This window comes from Condylura cristata, unplaced genomic scaffold (genome assembly GCF_000260355.1).
Source record: "Condylura cristata isolate star-nosed mole 26May11 unplaced genomic scaffold, ConCri1.0 scaffold00006, whole genome shotgun sequence".
Lineage (NCBI taxonomy): Eukaryota > Metazoa > Chordata > Mammalia > Eulipotyphla > Talpidae > Condylura > Condylura cristata.
The window spans coordinates 35945720-35973511 of NW_004567107.1; the positions used below are offsets into that span (position 1 = coordinate 35945720).

A 27792-nucleotide genomic window follows, 5' to 3' on the forward strand; every position below is an offset into this window, starting at 1 on the left:
CCCTTAGACACTGACAACAAAAATGTAATTACCAGAGGGGAAGGGAAGCAAGATGGGAAGAACTAGAAAAGGTGATAAATTTACTAGTGACGGATCGGAAGAGCAGACCGCACACGTCTAGTCTCTACTCAACGTCTGGAATCCCGTATTCCGCAACATCAAAAAAAAAAAAAAAAAAAAGAGAACAGCTAGAATTTAGCAAACAACATTTTATTCCCACCATGTTAGGAAGAAAGGAGCCAACTCATAAAATATTAATAGTGCTTTCTTTAATAGTAGCTAACATGTTCCACCCTGTAATGAAGCTAGAAAAACTACATCTAGAACATTCTGGAAATTTAAAGAGAAGTAATGGGAGAGGGTTTTAGTTAATTAAGTCTACCAGTTAATTTTCTTTTAATTTGCTGCCATATTTAAAGACCTTATATTGGGTGTTGGGTTCTTAGGTTCAGATACCTGCCATGATCTTCACTTTGTAACAAGAATGCAAGTGAAAGAAAGTCCGATAATTCATCCTGCAGTTCATCCAATAGGCAAAAACGTACTTAGTGTAAAGGGAGATAGAGCAAAACACTAAAGAATGTGTGCTTTAAGAACACTATCTTTTTCTTAGAATCAAATAGAACTTAGTTCAAAACTTAACTCTCCACTTCAAAACCTGTGACCACAAGCAATGTTTAACTTAGCATCAGTTTCCATGTCAATAAATCATGGAAACGAAAAATCTTATCGGAATGTTGTGATAAATAAGTTTAAAATATTTGGCAGTGCCTGCTACATAGAAGGCATTCAAATCTATATTTTTACTAATGAAATCTGAAAAGATAAAATAATTTCCCTTCATTCCAGGTGGTCCCAATTTAAATAGAAAACAAGATATGCACAGACAAAACAATTAGTAAAAAGTGGAATATGATTAAGTGCCTTGATATTCAATGTCAGTGAAGAGTTGAGAGAAAAGAGACATGTCAGGGAGCTAAAACAGAGCCACTGCATGAAAGAGATCAACCTGAATTGAGGCTATTGATGTACAGAGTGGAAGTCATCACTTCCATCCTAATAACAGAAGTTCAATAAATTGCAAATCAATGGCATTTCTTAGATCTGTCAGTGAATTGTGATCACAGGGACCACTGTCCCAAAATTAAAGAGACAGATACAGAGAACTTACCTAAGTAGAAACCTCTGTAGGAATTAATGCCAGGCAGAGCACTGAAATGTTAATTGAATCATTACTGGGGATGGAGGAAGGGGTGCCCAGGGAGCAGGACTTGTTTGTGTGGACAACTCTGACAGTTTAACTAAATATCTACAAAAGTAAAATTGGTAGAATGGGAGCATGGCTTTCTTCCTATTTCCTGGGAAAATAAGGAAGGTAAAGAGGAATTAATAACAATAGTTATTATTATATGATAATGCATTGAAAAATTGCAAGGATTGAAGAAATCCAGCCTGCATAAGATCACTGTGTTATTATCACAATTTTAAACAGATGAAATATATCCATTTCATTGTGTAGATTATATAGATAGATAGAAAGACAGACAGACAGGTAGGTAGACAGATAGACACACAGACAGATAGACAGACAGAAAGACAGATATGAGAGACTGTCTTCATTGCTTCACATAATTCATATAGAGTAGTGAGAGCATTTTAAAAGGTATAAACCCAAAAACAATGGGGAGAAAAGGAACACTAAAAGATCAGAGAGTTCTGTAAACACAGAAAAGGTTTCTGCTTGATCCAAGCAAAGGAATAGAGTGAGGTAGCAACCAAGAGGAAGGAAGCTGACTTACTGTGCAGAAATTAGGGATCAGATCTTACAGGCTGAAGGGCAGGGGCAGGGTGGAAGGTGGGGTAATGAACTTCCGTATCCTGAAAAGTCACCAGATGTTTGCTGCTTCCACCTTGCAGAGAATATGGAAGTAGCCAGAGAGGTAGAGAAACCCAAACTACAAGTTATTAACAGTTTTCATACACTGCTACAGTTTTCATCATGACATTGTCATCAACTGACAATATGTTATCTAGTTAGCTGTTAACTGTTCCACTGTTTACCTTCCCTATAAGCAAGACAGCTCCAGGAAGACTGAGCTTTTATTTTTCTTCAGCTCTTTATCCTTAATTCATGCAGATAATAAATACTCAGGGAATGTTTGGGGCATGAAAGGATAGACAGACAGATGAACCAATTCATCAATGTACAATAGAGGTATTACACAGTAACTTCCTTTTTATTTCAAAATAAATCACATTTTCCCCTTATTCATGGGACTTTCAGATTAGTACAGGAAACATTTCCAAGAGGAACAAAGAACAGGAACAAAATTACAAAGAAGGAGGCAGAGGCCATGGAGGAAATAGAAACTTGTCAGTCTAGATTAGAACTGTTTCTTGTGGGTTCTTCCCTAGTTTCCTTAAAGGTCCATATTTTCCTTAACTGCTGTTTTCAGTTATCAAAATGCTTACCAGTGTAGCTATTATAAAGCCACCTTCTTGAAATTCTGACATTTTAGTAGCTCTCTCCTCAGGACAGCATTTGTGCAGTCTAGCAGTTCTGCAAGTCACATAACCTCCTCCACTCAGAGGAGATGCAGTTGCAAGGGAGGATCAACACAGGGATCTCCAGGCCACGTTCCCCTCCTGGCCTCCACTATGCAGGTCACTCCCTTCACAGAGAAAGCAAACACCACTTGCTCATGAGTGAGATCATTTTCCCTCCCAGCAGTTGGTAATGATAACACACACGCATTAGCACTCTCACCTACATATAGACGTGGACCAGTAGAAATTTAGAGAGGAGAAAAGCTAAACAGATGTTTTAAATACCAAATAAATTATTGAAGGTACTGTTAATCTCTGTCTGTAAACTAAGGCATCACAGTGATGCCAAGTGTAACAATAGGTCTCCTGACCCACAACCTGATTCACCAGCTGTCAGATGTGTGTATTCCAAAGAGGAGTTTGCAGTGGATTATTTCAGTTTGCAGATGCTTCTATCTGTCCCACCCAGATCATTTGGATGCAGTGTTAAAGCACCCTGGATGTGATATTCTACGTGTGAAATATTTTTGCACCACTTTCTATAGCAACTCATCTAAATAAGTCACCAAGTCTAAATATAGACCCACTTCCTTAACTTCTGCCTTTGATCCCACATAACCTATCAAGGAAAATAGTACCAGAAACCAGCCTTCTTTTCTAATACCCCTGCATGCAGGGGTGACAAGTAAGGAGTGGGCCCTAGACTAGAAAGATTTCTTCATACATCTACTTGAAAATAGATCTCAGAAGATCTATTTGGAAGATCTAACCTGGACTCACTCACTCATACTTAGTCAACTATTCACTCAAAAAATATTTACTAAGTTAACTATTTCTGAGACAGTAGGGAATATAAGGTATTAAAATTTATTTTCTGATGTAATCAGTGACATACTGATACATCCTGAAATTTCTGGAAATTCCTACAAATGTTTCTAGCTCTGACATATTGTTGCTAAATTTTCTATTTTTCTTTACTTGAAAAAAAAACACACACATTGTTCAATATATAACTTACTAAATTGGCACACTTTCTCTCATATATTTAAAGTACAACATAGCAAAACCTCTGAGTGCTACTGAACATACAAATATGAAAGAAGAGGTGTGCAGTCTTTCTTAAGGGCCAGAATGGCAACCAGGGGAGAATAGTAGATAAAAGGATATGACAATACACTTGAAAAAACAAAAGGGGTCAAAAGAGGAAGTAGGTAGCCTGAAAAGGAATCACAGAAATGGGAAACCAAAAAAAGTGCTAGTACTTCTTATGTATTATCCAGAGGGAAGAGATCCAGATTCTGAAGGGGAGTGGGGAGGGTTTGGGGGGGGTAGAGAATAAAAGTCATTCCAGGCCCTCCCCTGATGGTGTAGCACTGCAAGCCAGCTGCAGCCACTTCGGTGCATGTTTGATTCAGTCCCAGAGTTGAACCACATGGCTGGCAGACCTCTCCTGACCCGCCCACTGTTTCCCTCAGCAGTGTACTTCGTCAATTTGCCTGTTCTGCTCTCTACACTGTCTCTGGTGAATCTCTCACTGCCCCTGCACCTCTGGCCTGTACCCAAGTTCTGTGTGCATAACTAAATATTTAAAATAAATGAATAAACAAATTAAAGTCATCCCACTATTTGGGGGATTCTGTTTTTTCTCCCAACAATAATGGAATAAATATTCCATCAGACCTGTCAAAAAAATCCCTCAATCAACCTATCATTGCTTGGATCATGGGGTATCCAAACACACCTGCATTATAATTTGGCTCCCCAGACATACTTCTTCTGCAGCAAAAACCTGCTGGGCAGTTAGACACAAATCATCAGTGGCAACTAGCTTTTGACCACAACAAATTTATCTCATCTCTTAACTTTTAAGCTCACAAACTGACAAATAAATATAATTTCATAAGTCTGTGTATGTATATGTTTATATATGTAAATATGTATACATACAAACACATATGTGGAACACAATTAGAAAAAAAATCTAGCCAAATATGTAAATTTTTTTTCTAGAAAAGGTGGTCATTGTTCACAGGGATATAAATAACATCATTCCAAAGCACTTAGAAAAGAGTGACATGTAAATGATACACACATCATGCAACCACAGGAAGCATGAAGAGGAAAATACTATGTTTCCCTAGCAGATTCAGGAAACCATAATAGAGGGAAGTGATAATCAACCAAGTCCTGAAAGATGGATAAGATGATGATTGGCACACACTGAAAGGCTCTTAGATGGTTACTTCAATAAGATAAAATACTGGCAAAATGTGCTGGACATACACGAAGTAGACAGTCAACAAGACAGACTAACAGATTTAGTACAGAATAAAATTCCCTAAATAAAGTTCACTATATTCAAAGTTTGAGGTAGAAGGAGAAAAACTAGTGACAGCCCCTGTTTGCTTTTCTCAGTCTACCAGTTCATCACTTTTTTAACTTCCTTGATTTTTAACTAAAATTTTACTTTATTCTGTCCAGTTTTCTTGTTAAGACAGATATTCTGCAAATTGCAACTTTAATTGCAAGCAATTTAAAGATTCAAGTCTAATAGATATATTTCCTCCTGAAGTTTCCTTCCTATTCTTCACTATGGTCAATACTTTTGCTTTATGCTTTGATCAGTTGAAAATGTATTTAATATGCTTGGTGTAAACACTTACACACCCCCTCTTTTGCCAAGGCACTTTCCTAGGCTGCATCAGGATTGTTGACTGATGCTCATTCTCCTTGGGAACCTCATGAAGTCTGTAGGAAAGGACTCCCCACTGAGACAAATGTTTGTAAAATTAAAAATAAATTACATTTGCATTATTTTGAATACTCCATGCGAAAAAACTTTGCACTTATCTCTTAAATACAGAGGAAAATGGCCAAATAAGATCATGGAGGGAATGAATAAGTTACTGAAGAGATAAGAACTTGTGTAGCCAAATAGTATTCCATTGTGTATATAAATCACAGTTTTCTTATATATTCTTCTGATCTTGGCACTTAGGTTATTGCAAATAATGCTGTAATGAATATAGACATAGATAGATTATTTCTAGCTAGTGTTTATGCATTCGTCAGGTAGATACCTGGGAGTGGAATTTCTGGATCATGTGGTAGGTCTGTATTCGACATTTTGAGTAACTTCATGCTGTTTGATTACATAGATGCATCAGAGGGGATTATGCTAAGTGAAAAAAGTCAAAAGGAGAAAGGCAAGTACCAGATGGTGTTGCTTATGTATGGAATATAGAAAAAAATAAACGATCAGCTAAAACCAAACCAATAGCTAATCCTAGAAAACTGACGGTAAATTCAGGCTACAAGGGGAGCAGTGAGTTGTGGAAGAGGAAGTAATGGACTGTAGTGGAGCGCTACAGGTGGCTTGGGGGGAGTCGAGTCAGGATAGGCATCAGAGGTGGTGTGACCTTATGCCTCTGAGTCACATACAGTGTTATAAACAAATTTAACTTCAGTAATAATAGTAATAAATGACTTCCAAGACTCTCAAGATCTGGCCACTGTAGATTTACAGTCATTGTGTTGTACCTCAAGACGTATCTTGCATTGGGGTAACTAGCAGGTAATTCATCATCTTAGAGAAATCTTGTTTGTAATCATGTATAAATTTGTATTTGTTAATTCAAAAGATGCTGTTTAAATGAAAGAGAAATGCTGTAGTACTGGTCATTACCTTTCAAAACTAGATGTTTATGATGTGGAGAACTGACCTGAATATAATTTAGTAAAGTCCAAGGAAAAGGATATGGAGAGTAGAGAGTTCTACTCACAAAATCACCAAAACAGATGTTTTGTGCTAGTTGCAAATTTAATGTGTACACAATATTGGCCATGAAGTGAAAACCAACAATCAAACAAATGAAAACAGCTATTCTTGCTGGGGAGTCTGTCCTATATTTATTGCCCAGGTAATTTGATGGTACTGCATAAATGAGGCACCCATGTTCAATTAAGATTTCAATCAGAAAAGAGCATTAACATCAAGGAGGCAGGTAGAGTAGACCACCCTCCCCCTAAAGGAGAAAAAACAGACATGAGGAATAAGACAGATCATTAGTGCTAAGGAGTAGCAAAAGACTTGTAGTACCAAGCAGTCACTCAGAGTTTAAAAAAAAATATATGAGCTCTCTGTTGTAAGTCATTAAGGCACCAGAGTCACAAATAGATTTCAGCTAAGATCAGACAAGGCAGAGAATTGAGAGCATAGTGGATGAGCTGTACCTCTCCTTAAGAAATTTCTCAGCTATCCTGTTTAATGGGTCTAACTAGCTCACTAAAGAGAACAATTGGCTATTTATATCAAAATAAATGTGCCCTAAAAATTATGATTATAGTCAATTTCCATTTGTTTAAAGGATAAATAAATGCTACTTTTGATTAGTCTCCACTGGATTTCACTTTGCCAGGCCTGGATGATGTTCAGGCACTCTGATAATTCTCTGGTCATTTATAGTTATAACAACTACCTGACTTTGATAATTCCTACTCATTTTCTGGTATTGTGGTCTGCAAATACTCAGTTTAGCCTAAATTAAAACTGTAATCTCACATCCTATTCAAAGCTTCTCCCTTCTCCTCACTCATGCCCACAAATGAGAGGTGTGGAAACATAAGTGGAAGAAGAAATGGAGATATCCTTTGACCATGTCTCCTAATTTATACCTCCTTCACTGTTCATGATGTGGTCTGATTCTTGCATGACCTGGAACAGTAGAATGAGTATAAGAAGGGGCAAAAGGCAAGCATCTCTGCTCACACTGGGCTGCCTCTATTTCTTGTGGCTTATTCACAGGAATATCTGTAAATACTTCAAAACTACTCCTTTGTCCTAAAGGACTGTTACATTATGGTTTCTTGAGTTGGTTCATGCAGACTTCTGAGTCTTTTGCAATGTGTGTATATAGACTGTCCAATAGCATACTTCATAAACATTATATACATAATCCTCATCCCAGCAAACAACCTTCCTAGGTGAAGAACCATCAATCTTCATCCAATCCTCATTATTTCCATTGTATCTATTTGACTCAGGAGGAAAATATAAATTTTACTTGATAAATTATTGAAAGTCAAGTTTTGTTTTAAGATATTCTTCTCTATGTATACTACATATTTTGGCAAAAAACTGTCTATGACAGAGAGTGAAAATTAGGTGGAAAAGAAGAGACAGGAGGCTTAAATCCTCAATACTATAAAGCTACCACCAGCCACTGCAGTATGAGTTCAACCCCCAGCCAGGGAGGTGACCCACAAGGCACAGCAGACCTCTCCTATCTCACCCTGAGCAGTGCATTTCAGTAGATCTTCCTGTTCTGCTCCCCACTCTGTCTCTGCTGAATTCTCTCACTCCCCACACCTCTAGCCTATACCCTAGTTCTTGTATGCTTAAATAAATAAAAATAAATCTTTATAAAAAAGAAAGGAAAAAAGGGAAAGGGGACTTGCTATTTACCTCCTACATAGAAATAAGTCAGACAAAAGGAAGTGAAATTATTAGTTATTGGGGACAACTACCAATGGATCACACTTTAACCATGATTTTATGTGAATTATTCTATCACTCGCCAACATTTACTATAAATTCTTCCCTTATGTAAACATACATACATATTTCATGCACATGGATATGAAAGATTTAGTTACTCTTAGCCTCAGTCTTATCAGTTATGTCTATCATATGCAAAAGCAAAATGAGGTAGAATTTCAGAGACAAAACAGAAAGAAGTTTTTTTTTTTTTGGATTTGTTACAATGTATGAGTCTCTGGTTCTAGCTGGGTCTGAGGCTCAACTTTATCCTTACCTTTCAATTCAATGAAATAACCTCCTGCTATTAGACTAAATAGTATAAAATGTATTGTCTTCAAATGAATTGTTCTAAAGACTAGGGGAAGAAACACCAGAAACTAGTGGACAGAACAATTTCTGGAGATTACAAGTCAGGAATATTTCAAGTTTTTCATCATTGAAGAGATTAGAGATCCCCAATTATAATGATTATTACTTAGACCAAATCATTTCTGCCCTGAATTCACCTTTAACTGAACTTAAAAGCAAGTCTCAGAAGCATCCAGCCAATTTAAAGTACTTAACTACATACCAAAAAAAAAAAAAATCTGACAATATTTAAAGGAATACAGAAAAGTCCAGCATCAAAAGTTGTAGAACTCAACATTTCCAACACTGAGTAAAAAATTAATAAGTAAGTAAGTTGTAGGGAAAATTACGCCTCCAACCTGGAGAGCAATCAGAAATGGATTTAAAAATCACATGGATGTTAGAATTAGCAGGTAACAACAATAAAACACAATTACAAGTATACTTCATAAGTTTAAAAATATGGTGAGAAAAATTAAAACATTTTTAAAATATAAATCAAACTCAAGTAATAAGAAATATAATATATGACATGAGAAATTAATTTAATGACATGAACAGTGGATTAGATCAGAAACTGAAGAAAACTGAAGATGATTTGTGATCTGTACTGATAGCAATTAACTAACATCAGATGTATGTATTTGGACCCCAGAAGGGGAAGTCAGAACATAATGAGTAAGTAATGACCAAAAAAGTCTCAATTTTCACTGTTAAAAGCAGCTATAATAATGACATAATTTTAGGATTTATAATAATTTGCAAACAAAACATATATAAATAATAACATAAAGTACAAAATGACAAATGAAACTGCTATAATAAAGTTTCCAAAATATAAGTAAAGTGGTATAACATTTTAATTTAAAGATATACATTGCAAACCCACTAAAAAAAGATAGTGCTACTCTACCCACAGTGAAAACAGAGTAGAAAAAAACAAGCCATAAAAAAAGAAAGTAAGAGAATAAAGGTGTTCTTTATTGTAGATAAAACAAAAGAAATAAAATGGCACAGAAATGTTAAACTATCATTAAAGAAATAAAGATTAAATCCCAAATCCCAATGAGGCACTACATATACTCTCGAATAGCTATAATGAAAAAATTCATTTGCAATGCTAATTTTGTCAGGATGGGGGTTATAATACTTTTGATGAAATACAAGTCTAGAGCCTCTTTAAAAAGTAACTTGACATGGAATGCTAGGAAATACAACTTTGCCTATGATGATAAAAATCACTCCAAAAAATTTTTTCTGCCTCTGTTGACTCTGTCTTATGTATGGAAATATCCTTTTATTCCATTAACAAAATTAGAAACTTGGGAGTCACTCATGACAACAACAAAGGGTTAAGTCTCAGCACTATCAAGTTATCAGCCACTGTGGCACAAGTTCAATCCTCAGCCAGGGAGCTGACCCACACAGTGCCACAGACCTCTCTTGTCTCACCCACTGCCCACTTCAGCAGTGTATGTCAATCAATCCACCTGTTTTGCTCCCTACTCTGTCTCTCATGGATCTTCTCACCACCCCACACCTCTGGCCTACACCCTGGCTCTTGCATACAAAAATAAATATTTAAAAATTTAAAAAAAGTTGTTTCTAAAAGCAATGGCATACCTTGAAAAGGATATTGCTAACAATATCCAGATATTTGAATTTAATAACAATTAACTGAGTGCATTAAATAGGAAACTACTAAGATTCTCAAGACATAGGCCTGGGTTGGATGATGTGAATACATTACCTCTAAGTGAGGACTGTCTCCATTATCTATTTTAAGACTAAGTAAATCAGGTAAAGGAATGACTGACACCAAAGCAACCTAGAGTAGAAATTCTAAAGTTAATAGCAAACACCTATTTCCAGATTTTTCCCTATTTAAAAATTCTACAGTTTGTTTTCTGGGGACCAAAACATTGTTGAAAACAGATCCAAATACAAACTACGTAAGCAGGACAGAATGAAAGCTTAACATACCACACATTGTCCCACATGGTACTGAAAATGCATCAGTGTGACAAGTGATGCAGCTAAACTGTCTCATCACATTGCTCATCTTGCACATAAATATCTCAGGGGGAGGAAGGTTATATCTCTGTTCTTCACCGCTTCAACTGTAGTTAATTCAGAGTTGTATTCACCAGTAGTGGGACAGGTCTCCGTCACAAAGCTGTCCTCCACTCCACACCAATCTAACAATGGGTCAATGCTACCAACTGAATCTTGAGTTTGAGTTTCTACATGTGAATCGCAGTGTATTTTGCTTCTCCATAACATCTTCTTAAATTAAAGGAAAGTTGATGAAATTATATGTCCATTCAAGAAAAGAAGTAGAGAAGTACTAAATCCTTCTTAATCCTCAAATGACAAAATAACTAGAGAAGAGAAAGCCCCAAGAAGGGAATAAGATTGTGGTAGGGGAAAGCTTTTCAAAGTGCTCAATCCCCAAAGGTAACATGTTCTGCTATCGTTTTTTATTTTGAAATACCTTTCTTGGGTGGCATCCTGGAGGTGTCCAGTCAGAAGGCTTGGGGGCGGGCTGACTTGGAGAAGGATGACAAGTCGAAGGGACTAGTGCGTCAGGTTTGCTCCAGTGCATCCACACACTTCTGAAGTCTGTCGCTGAAAGTGCTCCCTGGTGCCATTTCAGAGTCTGAAACATAAGAAGGAACTAATTTCCTCACCATTAAATTTTCATGAATGTTTAGTTTGCCATTTAGGGATGGAGTACTCAGGTCAAAGGGGTTGTATTTGGGGCACCTGTTTGAATAAAGCTAAACTGAATGTATAAGTCCTATGCAAAGCAAATCTGGTTTCATCCTGGTCTTGATGTGCCTGCCAGCTTTCTTTGAAATATCTTCCATTCTAGGGCTTTGTCCAAATTATAAACCAATGGCAGTGTGTTGCACTCTTAGAAAGGTAGAATACTGACCACTAGGTAACTTGGAAATTAAGTGAGTAAATAAAGAAGATATACCTGTACCTGGAATATGTATTTAAACAGCAAAGCTACAGAGCATCCCATTTAGCAATCAGTTTCTCTTATGAGGAAACTAGGAACACTGCATACACTTTTTTAAACTTCTCTGAAAATTATACTTGTTCTAATAAGAAATTACTGTTTTCTTGGAAAAACACTTTTTTTTCTCTCTAAATTTCTCATAGGAACTTATGATAGAAATGAAAAAAGGATTCCCATTATTGAAACAAAAGGGACAAAAAGTGCTGAAACTTAATGTTGCAAAAGGGCCAGGCTTTTTGAGAGTAGGACACTGTCATTCTCTGGTTACTTCAGTGATAGCCACTGACCTTGGCAAGAGGAAGCAGTGTTGTGAAATGGATCCTTCTGGCACATTTACACAAGATCAGCTTTTGGCTTCACAAATGGATTTGTGCACAGATACAATTCTTCTAGAATCTAAAGACTAGTGCAATATTTTTAGTCAAAATAATGTGTAACACACTTGGCATTATTATTTAAAAAAAAAGCTCTGCAAGGGTAATGCCCACTTTGTTTTCCCTATTCTAAACACAAAATCAGAAGACAAATTATAGCTGATGCAAGTACTTGCATTAAATATGTTCAGAATGGTTCCTTAACTTCACATTTATAAAGAGATAAAAAAAGGTTTGCTTTAAATCACTGACCACCCATAATCTAAAGTGAAAACAAGAGGAAATTTAATTTATATTAATTTAAATATCAATATATAAAATAATGAAAACACTCTCCTAATCAAAAAACAAAACCAAAAAAGATACTATGGGTAAATTATTCTTCTACAAACAAGCCTTGTATCCAGAAAATTGTAAGAACAATAAAAACATATAAACAAAATAATGAAGTTTAAAAAAAAACATAAAATTCAAAAATAGATGAATGGAAAACATTAAAATTAAAAAATTCTACTCACCAAAAGATATTTTTTAAAAACTTTAAATACTTAAAATTCACATAGCACTTCTTAAGAATATAGAAAATAAAGCTTGCACTGATCAACAAATAACACAAGAAAATACTCCAAAAGGAAAAAATTATGGTAGCAGTTTTGAGTAAATATTTCTCATACGGAGACATAAAATGGCCTGTAACTCAATACAACAGAAACAAAAACATGGGCAGTAATTTTACAGAACAGGAAGAACATAGCCAATAGACATCTTTGAAGAAAGACCTAATTTCATCTAGAGAAATCAAATCAAAACCTTTAATTCTGTGAGTATGCTGACTTGGAATTCTAGGGTGAGAGTTAAAACTGCTATGTATACAAAGAGCAAAGAGAGACCAAAGAAAGACCAAACAGCTTTCTAGAGTGTTAAGTGGTGGGGTTTTTTTTTTTGTTTTTTTTTAAAGATTTATTTATATTTGTACATACAGAACTGGGGTATAGGCCAGAGGCTCAGGGGCGGTGAGAGGCTTCACCAGAGACAGGAGAGGTCTGCCACGCCATGTGGTCTCCTCCGGGGCAGGCGGGATTTGAACTCATGCGGAAGTGGCTTCAGCTTCTCAGTGCAGTGCTTTAACCCGCTGCGCCACCAGGGAGGGCCAAGTGGTGGTTTTAATAAGCAAGGGCAACTTAACTGAGGCTTGTCTTAAGTACCCACTTAACTAAGATATTACAGGATTATATGAGGCCTTCACTAGGTTCAGTTACATATAAAGTCCAGGTGGTCTCCATAATGCATTACTCTCTCCACATTGCATCCTTGAAGCAGCTTTCAGGCTGGGATCAGTGAGTGTACTGTACATTCCAAGGGCAAAGGATGTGTAAGGAGCCTTGTCCTGCTCCAGTCCACAAGTCAAGTAGTCATGTCCTCTCACTCACATCATCCAAGGAATTAACCTTACCTATTTGGCAAAATTAATTATACCAGCCATGACCAAACATTAGAAAATTAGAATAGTTAGGATCTCCCACATATGATGTATAGTAATAGAAATTTGCTCAACTACTTTGTAAAACAATCCAGCAACTTTCTATTAAGATGAATTTTGTTAAACTTAATCCTGGAAAATTTACTATTGAGAATATATACAAGAAATTCTTGCATATGATCATGAGGAGCCAAATACCATTCATATTATCAGTTTAGGATAATAAAAACAAAACAATGAAAATAAATATAGAATATGAACATTATGAAATACAAGAATGTTAAGTAGCAAAAGCATAAATAAATTGACAAGTTGATTTCAAAAATATACAAATATAAACAACTTGGAAAAGAAAAAAACAACCTTGAAAGATAAGAAAGTAAGTTGGAGAACCTACACTAATCAAGATGATGTGGTATTAGTACCCAGAGAGACAAATGGACCACTAGAAGAGTGACCTAAAGTAGACCCACGTGTATATGGTCAAAAGATTTTCAACAAAGTCGCAAAGACAATTTGGTGAAAAATTAGTCTTTTTTAATGAATGATTTTGGAATATTTGGATGTTTGTACTTTCAAAGTTAACTTCAATCTTTATCTTATATCATATATAAAAATTAACTCAAAAATTAACTCAAAACTATAAAAATGTTGGAAGTAAATACAAAAATATGGACTAGGCAGATTTTTTTTTAGGCTTAATGAAAATGCTTACTGCATAAAAGAAAAGAATTAATAAACTGGACTTTATTAAGAGTGTCTGCTCTTTAAATTACCTTTTTTTTTTAATTGAGGAAATGTTGTTTTAAAATTCTGAATATGATTTAGAGGTACAGATAGGATCTCCCCCTTCAGGCGTTGTACCACACCATATCCACTATCCAAAACACCCACAGTCCTCCACATTGTGCCTTCTCCCCTCCCCCTCTGATAGCCTCAATGCTACATCAGATTCTAGTTTTGTTATTAATTTTTTTTCTCTGTGTTTGGTGAATTTTTTAAAAATGGAATTCACTGACAAAAGAAACAGGAAATTTTATGTAATTCCTTAGGTGTCTAACTTTTTTGACAACATTCTGCCTACATTCTTATATGGCAATAATCCTTTTTGGCTAAGAAGGCAGCTGTTTCCTCTGCAACATGTACTCAATCCTACTTGATAGTTTTATTGTTTATGGCATAATACTTGGCAATTCCCTAGGGATATCTTAGTGTAAGCCTCAGCTTACAGTCGTCTCAATTAACACCTTCATGAACATCATCTGTTTACCTTGTCATGCGTAAATTTGTCTTTAGGGATGAAACAGGTAATGTGTGGGATAGTAAATAGCTCCCAGAAGAAAGAAAGTCCTCGGGTTCTAGAGTTCTATATATGCCAGAAGCACCTGGAGGAAAGATTGGCAACTTCAGTCTGATATATAGGAAATCACTACAGAGTATTTAATCTTAAGAAGATAAAAAAATAGTCATAATGTGTATGCTGTCTTATTTATCTGTGGGGGTTTTAATCAACAGAATCTAAAAGTAGGAATATTAAAATCTAAAAGTAAGCATATTTTTATTTTCAATGACAAGTATAGTGCCTTACATATAATAAGTGGCCCATAATTCTTGGTTGGAAGAAAAATAAAGGAGAATAATAGATGAAAGATCTAAGCAGAGAAGGCTGCATGTGTGCATTATCTATTCAGTGGCATAAGGGCACAGGAATAGGAAGGCCCCATGCAAGATTTAATGTTCTGCTGTTGGCAACTTGAAATGCTTAGAAATTTTGAAATATTTTCAATTATACTAAATTCCACAAACTATGTAGCTAGTACTAAGTCCAGGCATCTAGGGAGTCATCACTGAGCTTTTTCTAAGTGAGAAGAATGAAGAAGATTGTTGTTGACATGGTACTGTCATTTGACATTGTCATAAGCATATATTAAATCAAAGTTTCAAAGGATAAGGCTTAATTGAGACATGATGATAAACAATAGATTGGCCAGACTGGAAGGTGGCAATGAATCAGACACCATGGCTGGTTTTGAACTGACAGATTAAGCAGCATAAATAAATAAATAAATAAAAGGCAAGAATGGAAACAGTATCTATCACCTCAAAATAAATCACAGTAACTGGTATGGGAAAAGACTGCCACTGAAATATCACTGGTGATCAATCCACAAAAATACTTGATGAACACAAATCTATCTTTACTGCCAAATGAAAAGATGGATACCAAAGAAATTCCTCTAAATTTTCACCCAAAACCAAATTCCAGTAGAAGACACTTTGACAGGAAGCATAAAGAGAAGTAAATACTTGTGGTCTCAATATCACATTTATTACATAATTACTTATTTAACATAAATATTATATATTAATGAAACTTCTAAAGACAGATATATAAGTGGAATTATGATACTGCTATTACCTAATAAAATGGCTATGAAGTTTATTTTTCAAAGGATTTTTTAACAAGATATTTAGGTCTCCAAAACTAAATATTTTGCAGTTCCTAAAGACAATTACTATAAAATTTCAAAGGATTATAAACAGTATACTAAATTTCTTACATTCGTTAATTGTGTGGGTTGTATTTAAAACTATGGAGTCTACTTTACTAAATTTATGGTCAGCTTCTCTAAACTATCTTTCCACACATTATGGAAATTCATGTCACAAATTGCAAATAAGCCTATCAAATACTAGCAGAATAAATTACATTAAGATACTAGCAGTTATTTCACAGATAAAATTTTTTACACATTCATATAACTGTATATATTTCCTAGCTATAAAAGTAGATGCACATTAGTTGTTAAAAAAAGCATAATGATGAAAGTAAAAATTACATGCAACTTAATCCTTGATTCTTTATATTGTACAGTAATTTAACGGTTTTTATAGTAAAGGGGTATCCATTTTCTAATCAATTTGAATAATTGTCCAGTAAAGTGAAACAAACTGCTAATACTTTGTAGGAAGAAAGGAGGAATGAGAGATGGCAGCATTTTCTGAAAATAAACCCTTCACCCTTAGAAAAATTGGGTTTTATTTCAGAATATGATATGTAGTATTAACTCTGTGACCTTAACCAAGTGTCACCAGCCCTCTCGGTAAAAAAAGACAGGGGAGGCTTTCTGCCAATTCATTCTCTCTCCTAATCTATTTCTGTCTTTTCATTCAATCAGTCAACAGTGTGAGAACCCGCATATGTCCTATTCCACAGACAATGAACAACACAATCCACATATTCATTAATTCCTTCCACCTCCTCTGCGGATAAAAGGAATACAGTAAAATGGGGCAGCAGACAGAAGTCTGCTACAGTGCTGTAAGATCCACATGGTGGCCTTGGGCTGGAGCAAGGCAGTGAATACTGTGAGAGGCAAATGAGAGCATAACATACTTGGAATCAGAATAGTAAAGGAACTGATAAATTGAAAGAATTGTAGGAAGGTGCAAGGACAAGGACAGTTCAAAAATAACTCCTAAACTCCTGGTCTTCAGTTAACTGATGCATAAAAGCAGACCTTACAGAATGTGGGGACTAACAGATGCTTAATATATTAGTAATAGATAAGATTGTTTTACCTAGAAAAACAGAGTAACAGGATGAAGAGGGGTTGGGGTAATACAGGCATGTGATGGAGAAGAGACACATAACTGTACTTTCACCTATTTTAAGCAGGAGACCAAGAAAGGACTTTCTGAGAAGTTGCATCCAAATTGAGATCTGAATGAAGTCTCTAGAACAGAGAACATGTTCATCATCTACACCACATCAGAACAAAAGTCTGAATACTACAGCTTTCAGATACCATGGAAATATTTATTTGATGGCTAGTCCTGTCCTAGGCTATCTATATTTGCTTTTTTTAAAAAATCATAAAAACATTCCTTACAGTTGGAAGACTCACTGTCTTGAATATTTTTCCATTTGTGAAAATGTTTATGCAGAATCCTCTACATCCAAGAATGTGGCCTGAACAACTTAAAACCCAGGTAATTTGTGGTTGGTGTCTAGGTTTCTTCAGTAAAATTGTATCAGCTGGTTCATTAAGAAAATTTTCAAGTTATGTGTCTAATCCTAACAGACACTGGGATAGCAGTGTAGCAGACAGAAGACTGCTACAGTGCTGTGAGATCCACATGGTGGCCTTGGGCTGGAGCAAGGCAGTGAATACTGTGAGAGGCAAATGAGAGCAAAACATACTTGGAATCAGAATAGTAAAGGAACTGATAAATTGAAAGAATTGTAGGAAGGTGTAATAAACAGAGTGTTTATTACAGTGAGATACCCATGTGGCTTTTTTGTAGTTTTGGGGAAATAAGTCTTCTAATATGCTAGTAATTTACTTTTCTACAATATATTGATTCTAGAATCATAATTGGGTTGAATTTTTATGGCTGAATACAGACAACCTAATTTTAAAAATGACACTTCAGAGAATGACCTACCCCTGAAGCTATTAAGAGAACTATGCCCAAAATATATTGAAGAGTTTGTAGAAAACTGCCAACTGAAAGTATCAGTAGGGTAGCAAGAACACTAATAGCATTCATGGGAAGGTAATATGACCCAAACAGGATATCTTCTACAGACAGATACCCAAAGTGGAAGGAAAGTATCAAGACAAAATAAAATGTTTATGCTCATAAAAAAGAGAATTCCTGATTTCATAATTCTCAAAGCCTTTATTATTACTTCTCATAGCTCTCCACAATTCCACTATTTTCCAGCTAAACCAAACAATTTGCCATTCATATGTCATGTGCTCTCAACCACTTCACTAGGAACATGCTATTTGCTTGTCTGGAATGTCCTTTATCTTCACACACACACATACACACAACCCTCATAAAAAAACACCACAACATACATACCATACAACATACACTACACTCATATGCAAACACAATACACCATACCACATACATGTCACACATACCACATCCCATTCATATATGCACCACACAAAAGACACAAACGCTATACATACCATAAATCTCTCTCACACACAAGCCAATGTGTACACAGAGCCTGTGGCTTTTCTCAGTCTCTGATAGTAGTTTGTTGTGACCTTTCTCATAGCACCTATCATCCTGCATTAAAATCATAAGCATGTTGATTAGACCTCCTCATGAACCTGTAGGTTCCATAAGGCAAGGACAATTCCTGTTTTATCTCTATGATTCACATCATTTATCATCATGCCTAAAAAAAGTAGAAATGTGGACAATATTGAATAAGAAACGCAGTTGCCTTCTTAGTAATAGAACTGAGTGTAATGCCCAACAACTGTCAAGGGGCAGTTTGTTTCAATAGAAAAAATATAAACTTCAGAGTCAGTCAATCCTTGGTTCAAACTCTCAGTTCTTCCACTAACAGGTTCAGTGTTCTTGGATATTAACTATTCAAGTTAATAGTTAATATTAGTTAAGATAGTATCTTTGGGACTCTACTGGCACAAATGGTGTTCATAAAACATACTTTGTGAGAGTATTTGAATATGAGTAAGGTAGTGAATACTAATTAAAAAAGTGAAATTAGGGCCCTCCCTGGTGGTGCAGCGGGTTAAAGCACAGCACTGAGAATCTAAAGCCGCTTCCGCATGAGTTCGATCCCGCCTGCCCCGGAGGTGACCACATGGCGTGGCAGACCTCTCCTGACCCGCCCGCTGCTCCCCTCAGCAGTGTACTTCGTAGATCTGCCTGTTCTGCTCCCCACTCTGTCTCTGGTGAAGCCTCTCGCCGCCCCTGAGCCTCTGGCCTGTACCCCAGTTCTGTATGCACAAATAAATAAATCTTTAAAAAAAAAAAATTGTTTAAAAAAAGTGAAATTAGAGGTGGCTCAATAAACACTAGCCATTTTTCCAATAATTGCTATGTATTTCTATTCCATATATATTTCCATCCCATGCATATTTCCACTACAATGAATATTAACATTTGAGCTTGAATCATCAAGCCCAAAAGACAAAGCTAATTGTATTGTCCATATTCTTGCTGCCTAGACATATTTTACATAAATTTTAGAAAAGAATTTGATCTAATCACAATTAAGAAAAGAAGGTCTATATTTTTTTCAGAGCAAGAGAAATAAAGTTCTCTGCGAAAATATACATGGTGTGTTCATATACCACTTAATTTTTTGTTTGTTTTCCTCATTAATGTTACGGAAGGTATATGGGGACTTGAAGTTACTAGAAATAAAAGTTCTGCTATCCCTGAAGGCCAGAAAAAAAGAAATTTTGGAACATGCTCTACTTTTCACTTCTAAAAATATAATCACTTGGGCCACACCAAATGACATCTTCCCAACTGAAAAGCAAATTTAAACTGGTGTCACATTCAGCAAAAGCAGGTGCTCATAGGCAAGCGTGCACGTGTTCATGAATGCGCACTAGGGCACAAACCAGGAACCTTTCTAAAGCTAGCTTTTCCTTTCTTTATCTCTCAGCACAATTCATATGTGTCTTCTGTGTGCCTTTCTAGAGGTTAAAAGACATTTGCATCCATCTGCCAGCCAGATGAACCCAAAGAAAAAGTCACGAAGACCACACAAAATGGGGGTAACATGAGGATTTGTGCAGCATAAATTTGCTAAGATTTTTTCCCCTGTACCCCCACCCCAAATCCCAAGGCAAGCTGTTTTAAGTACCACATGCTTCAGTTTCCCAGGCCAGACCACCTCCCCCAGGAATTGGTGTTCTCAGGCCCCATTTCATGCATTCTACATGATTAAGTGTAGAATGTGAAACCCCTGGTGTAGCAGTCAGCACAAAAATGTGCTCCCCACAAGTACTTTGTTTCTACCTTTGCAGCCCAGTATGGGCATTTGAGATCATGTTCCACACCCCACAATTCGTTCTCAAGAGGGTGAAAGTTATTGCATCAAGCAGGGCTTCTCAAATACTGAGAAATGCTCAGCTACTTTCCTTTTAAGTTTCTGGCATCTTAACAAATATAAAGAGATTACAAAGCAGATTTTTGAAAGTAAGAATACATTTTAAACTTTTATATCTAATAACATAATGTTTTTAAATGCAATACTGAATGGTGATATTTACAATGCCTGTTGTAGGCTTTACAAAGTTAACAGGACATATCTAAGCCACGCTAGCCAATGTTGCCAGGAATACAACAGGAATTTTAAATGCTGCTACACATTGTCTTCCAAATTTATTAATTGTGTTTTTAAACATGTATAAAGCCTCATTTGGGAGTGATATTTGAAATATAAATTTCTACTCTTTAAAATTTAAACTCTTCATTTAAAGGCCTTATTTCCATCATCATCATAGTGCTTGTTTGAATCTTCTAGGGAAACCACAAGTAAATAATAAAGGAAAAAGGGTAAGATTTGTCCTAAAATAGGTGGGTAAGCCACTGAGAGGAGCTAAATGAGGCCATGAAAGTGAAAAGTATTTACAGGGTGAACTGAGAGGAATTTCTCTCCCCAAACCCCAGGCAACTCATTCATAGTCACCAAGGAGGCCTTGACACTCCCCAGTCAGATAAACAGAGTCCTCCACCAGCCTTGCAGATGAGTGAACAGGAATGAGAACCCTGACAATCAGGTCAACAAATTAACAGGCTAAACTAAAATAATTCTCCCAGACTTCTCTGGCAAAAATAAGTTATTTCTCCTGCAGAGATATCTCAGGAGTTTATAACTTGTAAACTGAGATTTTTTTTCCCGAAGTAATTACAAAGTAGCAATGAACACTGTACAGTGGGAGCTATTTTTAAATGATGAACTATTTTAATTTCCAGATAAATAAATAAGAGATTAAAAGTGATTATAATCACATATTATAATTGCATATACACAGACACACAGTAATAAACACATATGTAACTGAAAAATATAAATTATAGTATTATTTGTACTCCAGGGTGATCTATCCAAGCTATTGGATTTGTATGGTTCGCGATATGGTAAGATTGTTCTATGTGATATTTTTAAAATTTATTTATTTATGCATACAGAACTGAGGTACAGGACAGAGGTGCAGCAGCGGTGAGAAGATTCACCAGAGACAGAGTGGGGAGCAGAACAGGCAGATCAATGGAGTACACTGCTGAGGGGAGCAGCGGAAGAGACAGGAGAGGTCTGCTGTATCATGTGGGTCACTTCCAGGGCGTGGGATCGAACTTGCACTGAAGCAGCTGCTACGGCGAGCTTGCAGGGCTGTGCTTTAACCCACGGTGCTACTAGGGAGGGCCTGTTCTACATGTTATTGAACTGCAGGAAAATAATATTCACAAGTAGTATGGAGAAGGGCAATATGATGTAATGCAACAGCACAAGCTTTGATGTCTTCTCAAATTCTCTTCCTTCCCAAACCTCCTGTAATGTGACTGCTCTCATCTTTGACCAACTCTGAATTTCCCTTTAACTGTGTTGCCAACAATGTAAACGCATTGTTGCTAAATCCAGAGAACACTTAGTCTTACTTGATCTCTCCAGGGCATGCGTTTGACTCTGGAAAATGCAACTATTTTCTGAGACTCTCCTTCTTGGTTTCCTTGATGTCATCTCTCTAGGATGTGATCTGATCACTCTGTCTACTCTTTCCCAGTCTCCTCTCCATGTCTGGCCCCTTCTGTGTTATTACTAAAGGTGTTCTTGTCGGTTTCTCTCTTCTTTCTCAATATGTACTACCTTTCTGGTGACTTCATCCATTTAAATAACTCCCAGTGCTGTCTCCTTGCTAAATTAGAAAACCCAGACCAATCCTGCAGGCCAAGTCTCTCTCTCCTGAACTTCAGACCTGTACTAATGTTGCCTATAAGGGATCTATATCAGTTATTTATTAATGAACAGCCAGCTATCTGAAAATAGTAACTCAAATCAATAATAATTCTTTTACTCGTGTATCTGCAGTCAACTGGATTTAATTCTCACTCAGGGTCTCATGTGGGTATGATCAGACAGTATCTGAGGCTAAAATCACCTCAAATTCTTCTTGGGACTTGAACTCTTGGTTATCTCTATATGTATATAAGTGGCCATTCCATAGAAAGGCCTCAGGGCAGCCAGACTTCTTACATGGTATAATAGATACCTTAATTTATGTCTCTTCCCAGCACTCATTCAGCTCCACCTGTCTCCAGGATTTGACCACTTCCTCTCCATGTCATACTCACCACTATTCTGTCACCATATCCCTCACTTAAATTTTTGAGGGTAGATACATTTCAGCCACAGTAGTTACTATTGTCAGAACAGTGGGTGATGGATTTAGGCAGTTGTACCATGCCTTCCTTCTCCTTGTGGTCCATACCCAGCTGCTACAACTGCTTACTATAACCAGTTGTGAGGAAAGTAATTCATGCTTGGTTCACAATCATTTTTTGTGTGATTCCATTGGTTCTATCCAGAAATAAGACTGATATTACATTACATCCTCACTTCAGTTGACCTCAAAGAAGAAAGGTGAAGGGAAATTTTCTAAGTGAATGAAACTTGAGCAACATACTTCATGATAAAGAAAAAACCAGATCTTCAAATATACACAAGCTTTTTTTTTTTTTTAAAGATTTATTTATTTGTGCATACAGAACTGGGGTACAGGCCAGAGGTGGTGAGAGAATTCACCAGAGACAGAGCAGGGAGCAGAACAGGCAGATGGATGAAGTACAGTGCAGTGGGGAACAGCGGACGGGTCAAGAGAGGTCTGCCACGTCATGTGGATCATCTCCAGGGTGGGGATCAAACTCTCACGGAAGTGGCTTTAGCTTCTTAGAGTTTGTTTTACCCACTACACCACCAGGAAGGACCCGATATACAAGGTTTTAAGCAATAATGAATGATATGATTGTCTGGACAGGAACTTGGAAGGAAAATGATGTGAGTTATAAAAAGGAAATCTTGAAAAGAAGTATGTAGATGATCTTACTGTAACAAATACAAACAGATCTCACATCTGTTTCAGAGAAGACTCTCAATGATCCTAGGCACAGGCTGATCCATCTGTCATTCTTAACCTCATCTGTCTTCATGTACACAGCGTTTGTGCAAGTAGGCTATAAGTTGTTCACAATGCTTCAATAAAGGATATGCATGGTCCAACAATATGGGCTCCATCTCACAAAGATGAACTAGTTACTTCTACTGCTGATTTCACAACCGGCTAGCAGCAGAGTCTGATGCCAAGCCCTTGATATAACACCATTCCTCAGGAAAACTAGCCAAGCCACCTGGTAGAATATTAATTATATCAGGATCATCTATCTTAGAACACAGAAATTTGTCTTTGCCAAAATCAACACTTACGCTGGATGTGCATTTGCCTTTTCTTCCTGCAGTACTACTAAGGGCACCTCAACTACCATCCAATGGCTTATAGAATACTTTACTCATCATTAAGGTGTCTCTTACAATATTGCTGTTAGCATTTAACAATGAAGGAAGTGCGGTAATGAATTCATTATCGTAGGAGTCACTGATCTTCTGATTTCCCATATAGCTCAGAAGCTACTAGAATAATGGAAAAAGGCACCAATTTGGGGACAATACTTTGTGAGGTTGAACACTATTCTCTAGGTGTGATATATGCAAAAAAAAAAATTTATACCTGATACACCATTTGTTTTCCAATAACTAGAATTCATGAGTTTAGGAAATAAGGAATAGATATAAGATTGACCCCCACAATTTGGTGGTATTTCTACCCAAAAAAATGCATTAATGTTCACACTGAACTTGAAACTGCAATTATAAATTATTTTATAATTGGTTACTTTGGATTCTACAAGTCAATGAACCATTAATCAAAGGAAGGAATTAACATATTGGTAGAAGTCATAGAGAATCTCAAAGAGAATCTCACTGAAAAGCTAAAGTTGCTATGCAGTAAAAGCAAAGATTATGTCTAACACTCAGGAGATTCACTGAGAGAAGTACCTTTGGGTACTTCTATGTCCAGTGATACCAGCAAATGGGCAATATCGCAGGAACTGTAAGCCAAAAATGCAAGACAAGAGATGTTCTGAAATCAGGGTCTTGATCATCTCGACAAACAAAAGATAATCAAAGCAATTTTATTTCATTGTGCATTATGGATACACTTTGTTTACTTAACTAGACCTTTAATGTAGAGCCTTTATCTTCTGTATCAGTCAGGGTCCGGTTAAGTGACAGAAAATATGACAATTATCTGAACAGGGAAAACATAATACCCCCCAAATTAACAACTGAAAGAGGTAAAACTCTGAGGGGTCCAGATATCACAAGTTAAAATTGCAGTTACTATCTCTAGAATGAGGAAGAGGAACAATAAAAGAACCAAGGACTAGGAAAAGCCCTTCCTACTATGAAATGTAAACTTTTTCAAGAGAAGAGGCAGTGGCCATCACAGGCAGTCTGCAATGGCAAAGATGCCTAACTGCAGGTACAGGCTGGCACTGGTATGTAAAAGCAACTAACTGATCAGTGCTGAATGGTGTGGGCAGGCAGAAATTGATCTACAAGAATGACATGTGTTAACTCGATGACACGGTGGAACAGAGCTAGTGTGTGGGAGCTAGTGCTCGGTGGCTGCAGATTATGAGAGATGGCCTGAGGATTCATTCAGTCCCCCTCTTCTCCACCCTCACCTCAGCTATGGTCTTCACAGCAAGTGAACGAAAGTCAATGGAGTACTGGCACTTGGAAGAGAAGCTTTTTCCTACCACTACTGCACCACAGTGACCTCTATTGATGAAACCACATATCCTGCCAAGTCTCAAAAGAAATGTTTACAGGGTCCAGCTATAATAATGCAATGAAGGGCACAAAAACGATACATCAAGAGATGAGTCAAGATGGTAGCTCGTACCTTTTAAGTTTCATTGTTATAAGAATCTAAATCTAAATCTATTATCACCATTCACATTTCTTCTTGATACCTATAATCATTTTCTTAGAATAAATTTCAGGATATAGAATTACTGATTTTAAAGATACAAATATTTTAAGGACTTTGTGTTTATAATAATGAAACTTCCAAAGAGTTGTGCATATTTACATTCACTCTAGCAGAATATGAATATATGAAGAATAAACATACTCAGAGCAATTCTAGGAAGCTGAACAAATCCTTAGACAGCAAGTAATCTTAGCTGACTGCCAGCATAATCTAGCTGCAATTTCCATTCTGTACTCATTTTCTTTAATAGGATGTTAGTTTGTTTATTTAAGAGATGATCAAAGAAAAGATAAAACTAAAATTTTTAGTGTTGAAGGTGACGTTTTTAAATGAATTACGAGAATATCTACAAGCAACATCTGATTCCTTAAAGAAATTCAGGGAAGACAAGTGCTATGTCATGTGGAATTGAGGACTTGGGAAATACTCACAAAGACAGCTACTCACTAATGTAAAGATTCTGTTCTAACACCCTAATCTGCAGGGCTGTTATGAGGGTCAGTATTAACACATGGGGCACAATGAGAAATCATAAGTTGCAGCTTTATTTCTTGAGAGCTTTGCTGTCAAACTGCTAAGAATCCAATATACATATTATCCACATATTTTTTGTCATTTTGTCAGTTGTTTTCATTAAGTATGTGATTATGATTATGTTCCTCTTGTTCAAGCTAAAATCAGATTACAATAAAACATTATGCACTGAGGACTATTTTAGTTATAGATATGACGGTATTTCTTCCCAACCTCTTCACAAATACCATTTGTCTTCTTTAGCTATTTTCATTGCAACAAAATATCAGTGCAATGAGAAATGGAAGGGAGTCAGTGCAAAACCTTTACATTTGTTTTTATTCACAATATGCTTAATCTGTGTTACCATTTGGATACTTATTCTGCCCATGTTTTAATAAAGCCATAATGTGTTCTTCCTAAGAACGCTCTGTAAAGCAAAAGTATTTGGAATCAACTATACTAGCATTATGCTTTGTGTTTATAAGTTCCTTAAATATCTAGGACTGCAAACTCTTGATGCTTTCATGGGTCAAGCAAGTGTCATAAATTAATGGAGCAGGTATAATTTAAAATAATAGGAATCCATGGGGGATATACAAAATTGGAGAAAGCATGCCCTATCTAAAGTCATATTCACAAAGTAAAATAAAAACAGCTAGGGAAAAAAATATGCAAGTTACATTAAACTAGCAGCAGGCCCATTTATGATTTCTGGGCAAATCTTGGGTGAACAAAATTAGAAACTGAAAGAAGAACTAAGAGAACTAAAAATGGATTGATGACAGAATATATGGACTCAGGTGCAGGCCTGAAGTCCCACATATTCTAACTCAGTCTCTATAGCCTCTCACTCTCTTTCTACCTCTCTCTGGCTGGCATGATGCCAGCACCTCCCATTTGACCCCATGTCATTCTTTCCAGTGCACTGCATAAAAGGTCTGTATTTTATTTTTCTATAGTAAAAGTCACATAACAAAAATAAACCACTTTAGCATTTTAAAGTGTAAAAATCTGCATATTGAATACATTCACAATGTTTTACAACCGTGACCATAACTGAGTTCCTGAACATTTTTATTACCCCTAAGAAGACCTTACCCATTAAACAGTCATTCCTTAAAACCATTTCCCCAACCCCTTGCAACCACTAATTTGTTTTCTGTGAAATTTCATTTATCATCTCCCTTCTTCTCTCACATTTGTCAACAGTCACAGAAAATCAGAGCAAAACTTTCTAAGATGAGAAAACAGAGCACAGATTTAGTACAGAATAAAATTCCCTAAATAAAGTTCACTATATTCAAAGTTTGAGGTAGAAGGAGAAAAACTAGTGACAGCCCCTGTTTGCTTTTCTCAGTCTACCAGTTCATCACTTTTTTAACTTCCTTGATTTTTAACTAAAATTTTACTTTATTCTGTCCAGTTTTCTTGTTAAGACAGATATTCTGCAAATTGCAACTTTAATTGCAAGCAATTTAAAGATTCAAGTCTAATAGATATATTTCCTCCTGAAGTTTCCTTCCTATTCTTCACTATGGTCAATACTTTTGCTTTATGCTTTGATCAGTTGAAAATGTATTTAATATGCTTGGTGTAAACACTTACACACTCCCTCTTTTGCCAAGGCACTTTCCTAGGCTGCATCAGGATTGTTGACTGATGCTCATTTTCCTTGGGAACCTCATGAAGTCTGTAGGAAAAGGACTCCCCACTGATTTCTCTAAGATGATGAATTACCTGCTAGTTACCCCAATGCAAGATACGTCTTGAGGTACAACACAATGACTGTAAATCTACAGTGGCCAGATCTTGAGAGTCTTGGAAGTCATTTATTACTATTATTACTGAAGTTAAATTTGTTTATAACACTGTATGTGACTCAGAGGCATAAGGTCACACCACCTCTGATGCCTATCCTGACTCGACTCCCCCCAAGCCACCTGTAGCGCTCCACTACAGTCCATTACTTCCTCTTCCACAACTCACTGCTCCCCTTGTAGCCTGAATTTACCGTCAGTTTTCTAGGATTAGCTATTGGTTTGGTTTTAGCTGAT

General features: G+C 36.4%; 1 protein-coding gene across 1 annotated transcript in view; it reads right to left on the reverse strand.

Annotated features, from left to right (window-relative positions):
• Positions 1-24326, reverse strand: part of TMC1 (transmembrane channel-like 1) — a 132352-nt gene extending 108026 nt beyond the window's left edge. Inside the window, exon 1 of the mRNA XM_004677992.1 lies at positions 24248-24326. Within this exon, the coding sequence (XP_004678049.1) occupies positions 24248-24326 (79 nt within the window). The remainder of the gene's footprint in view (positions 1-24247) is intronic.
• Between the last annotated feature and the right edge of the window lie 3466 nt (positions 24327-27792).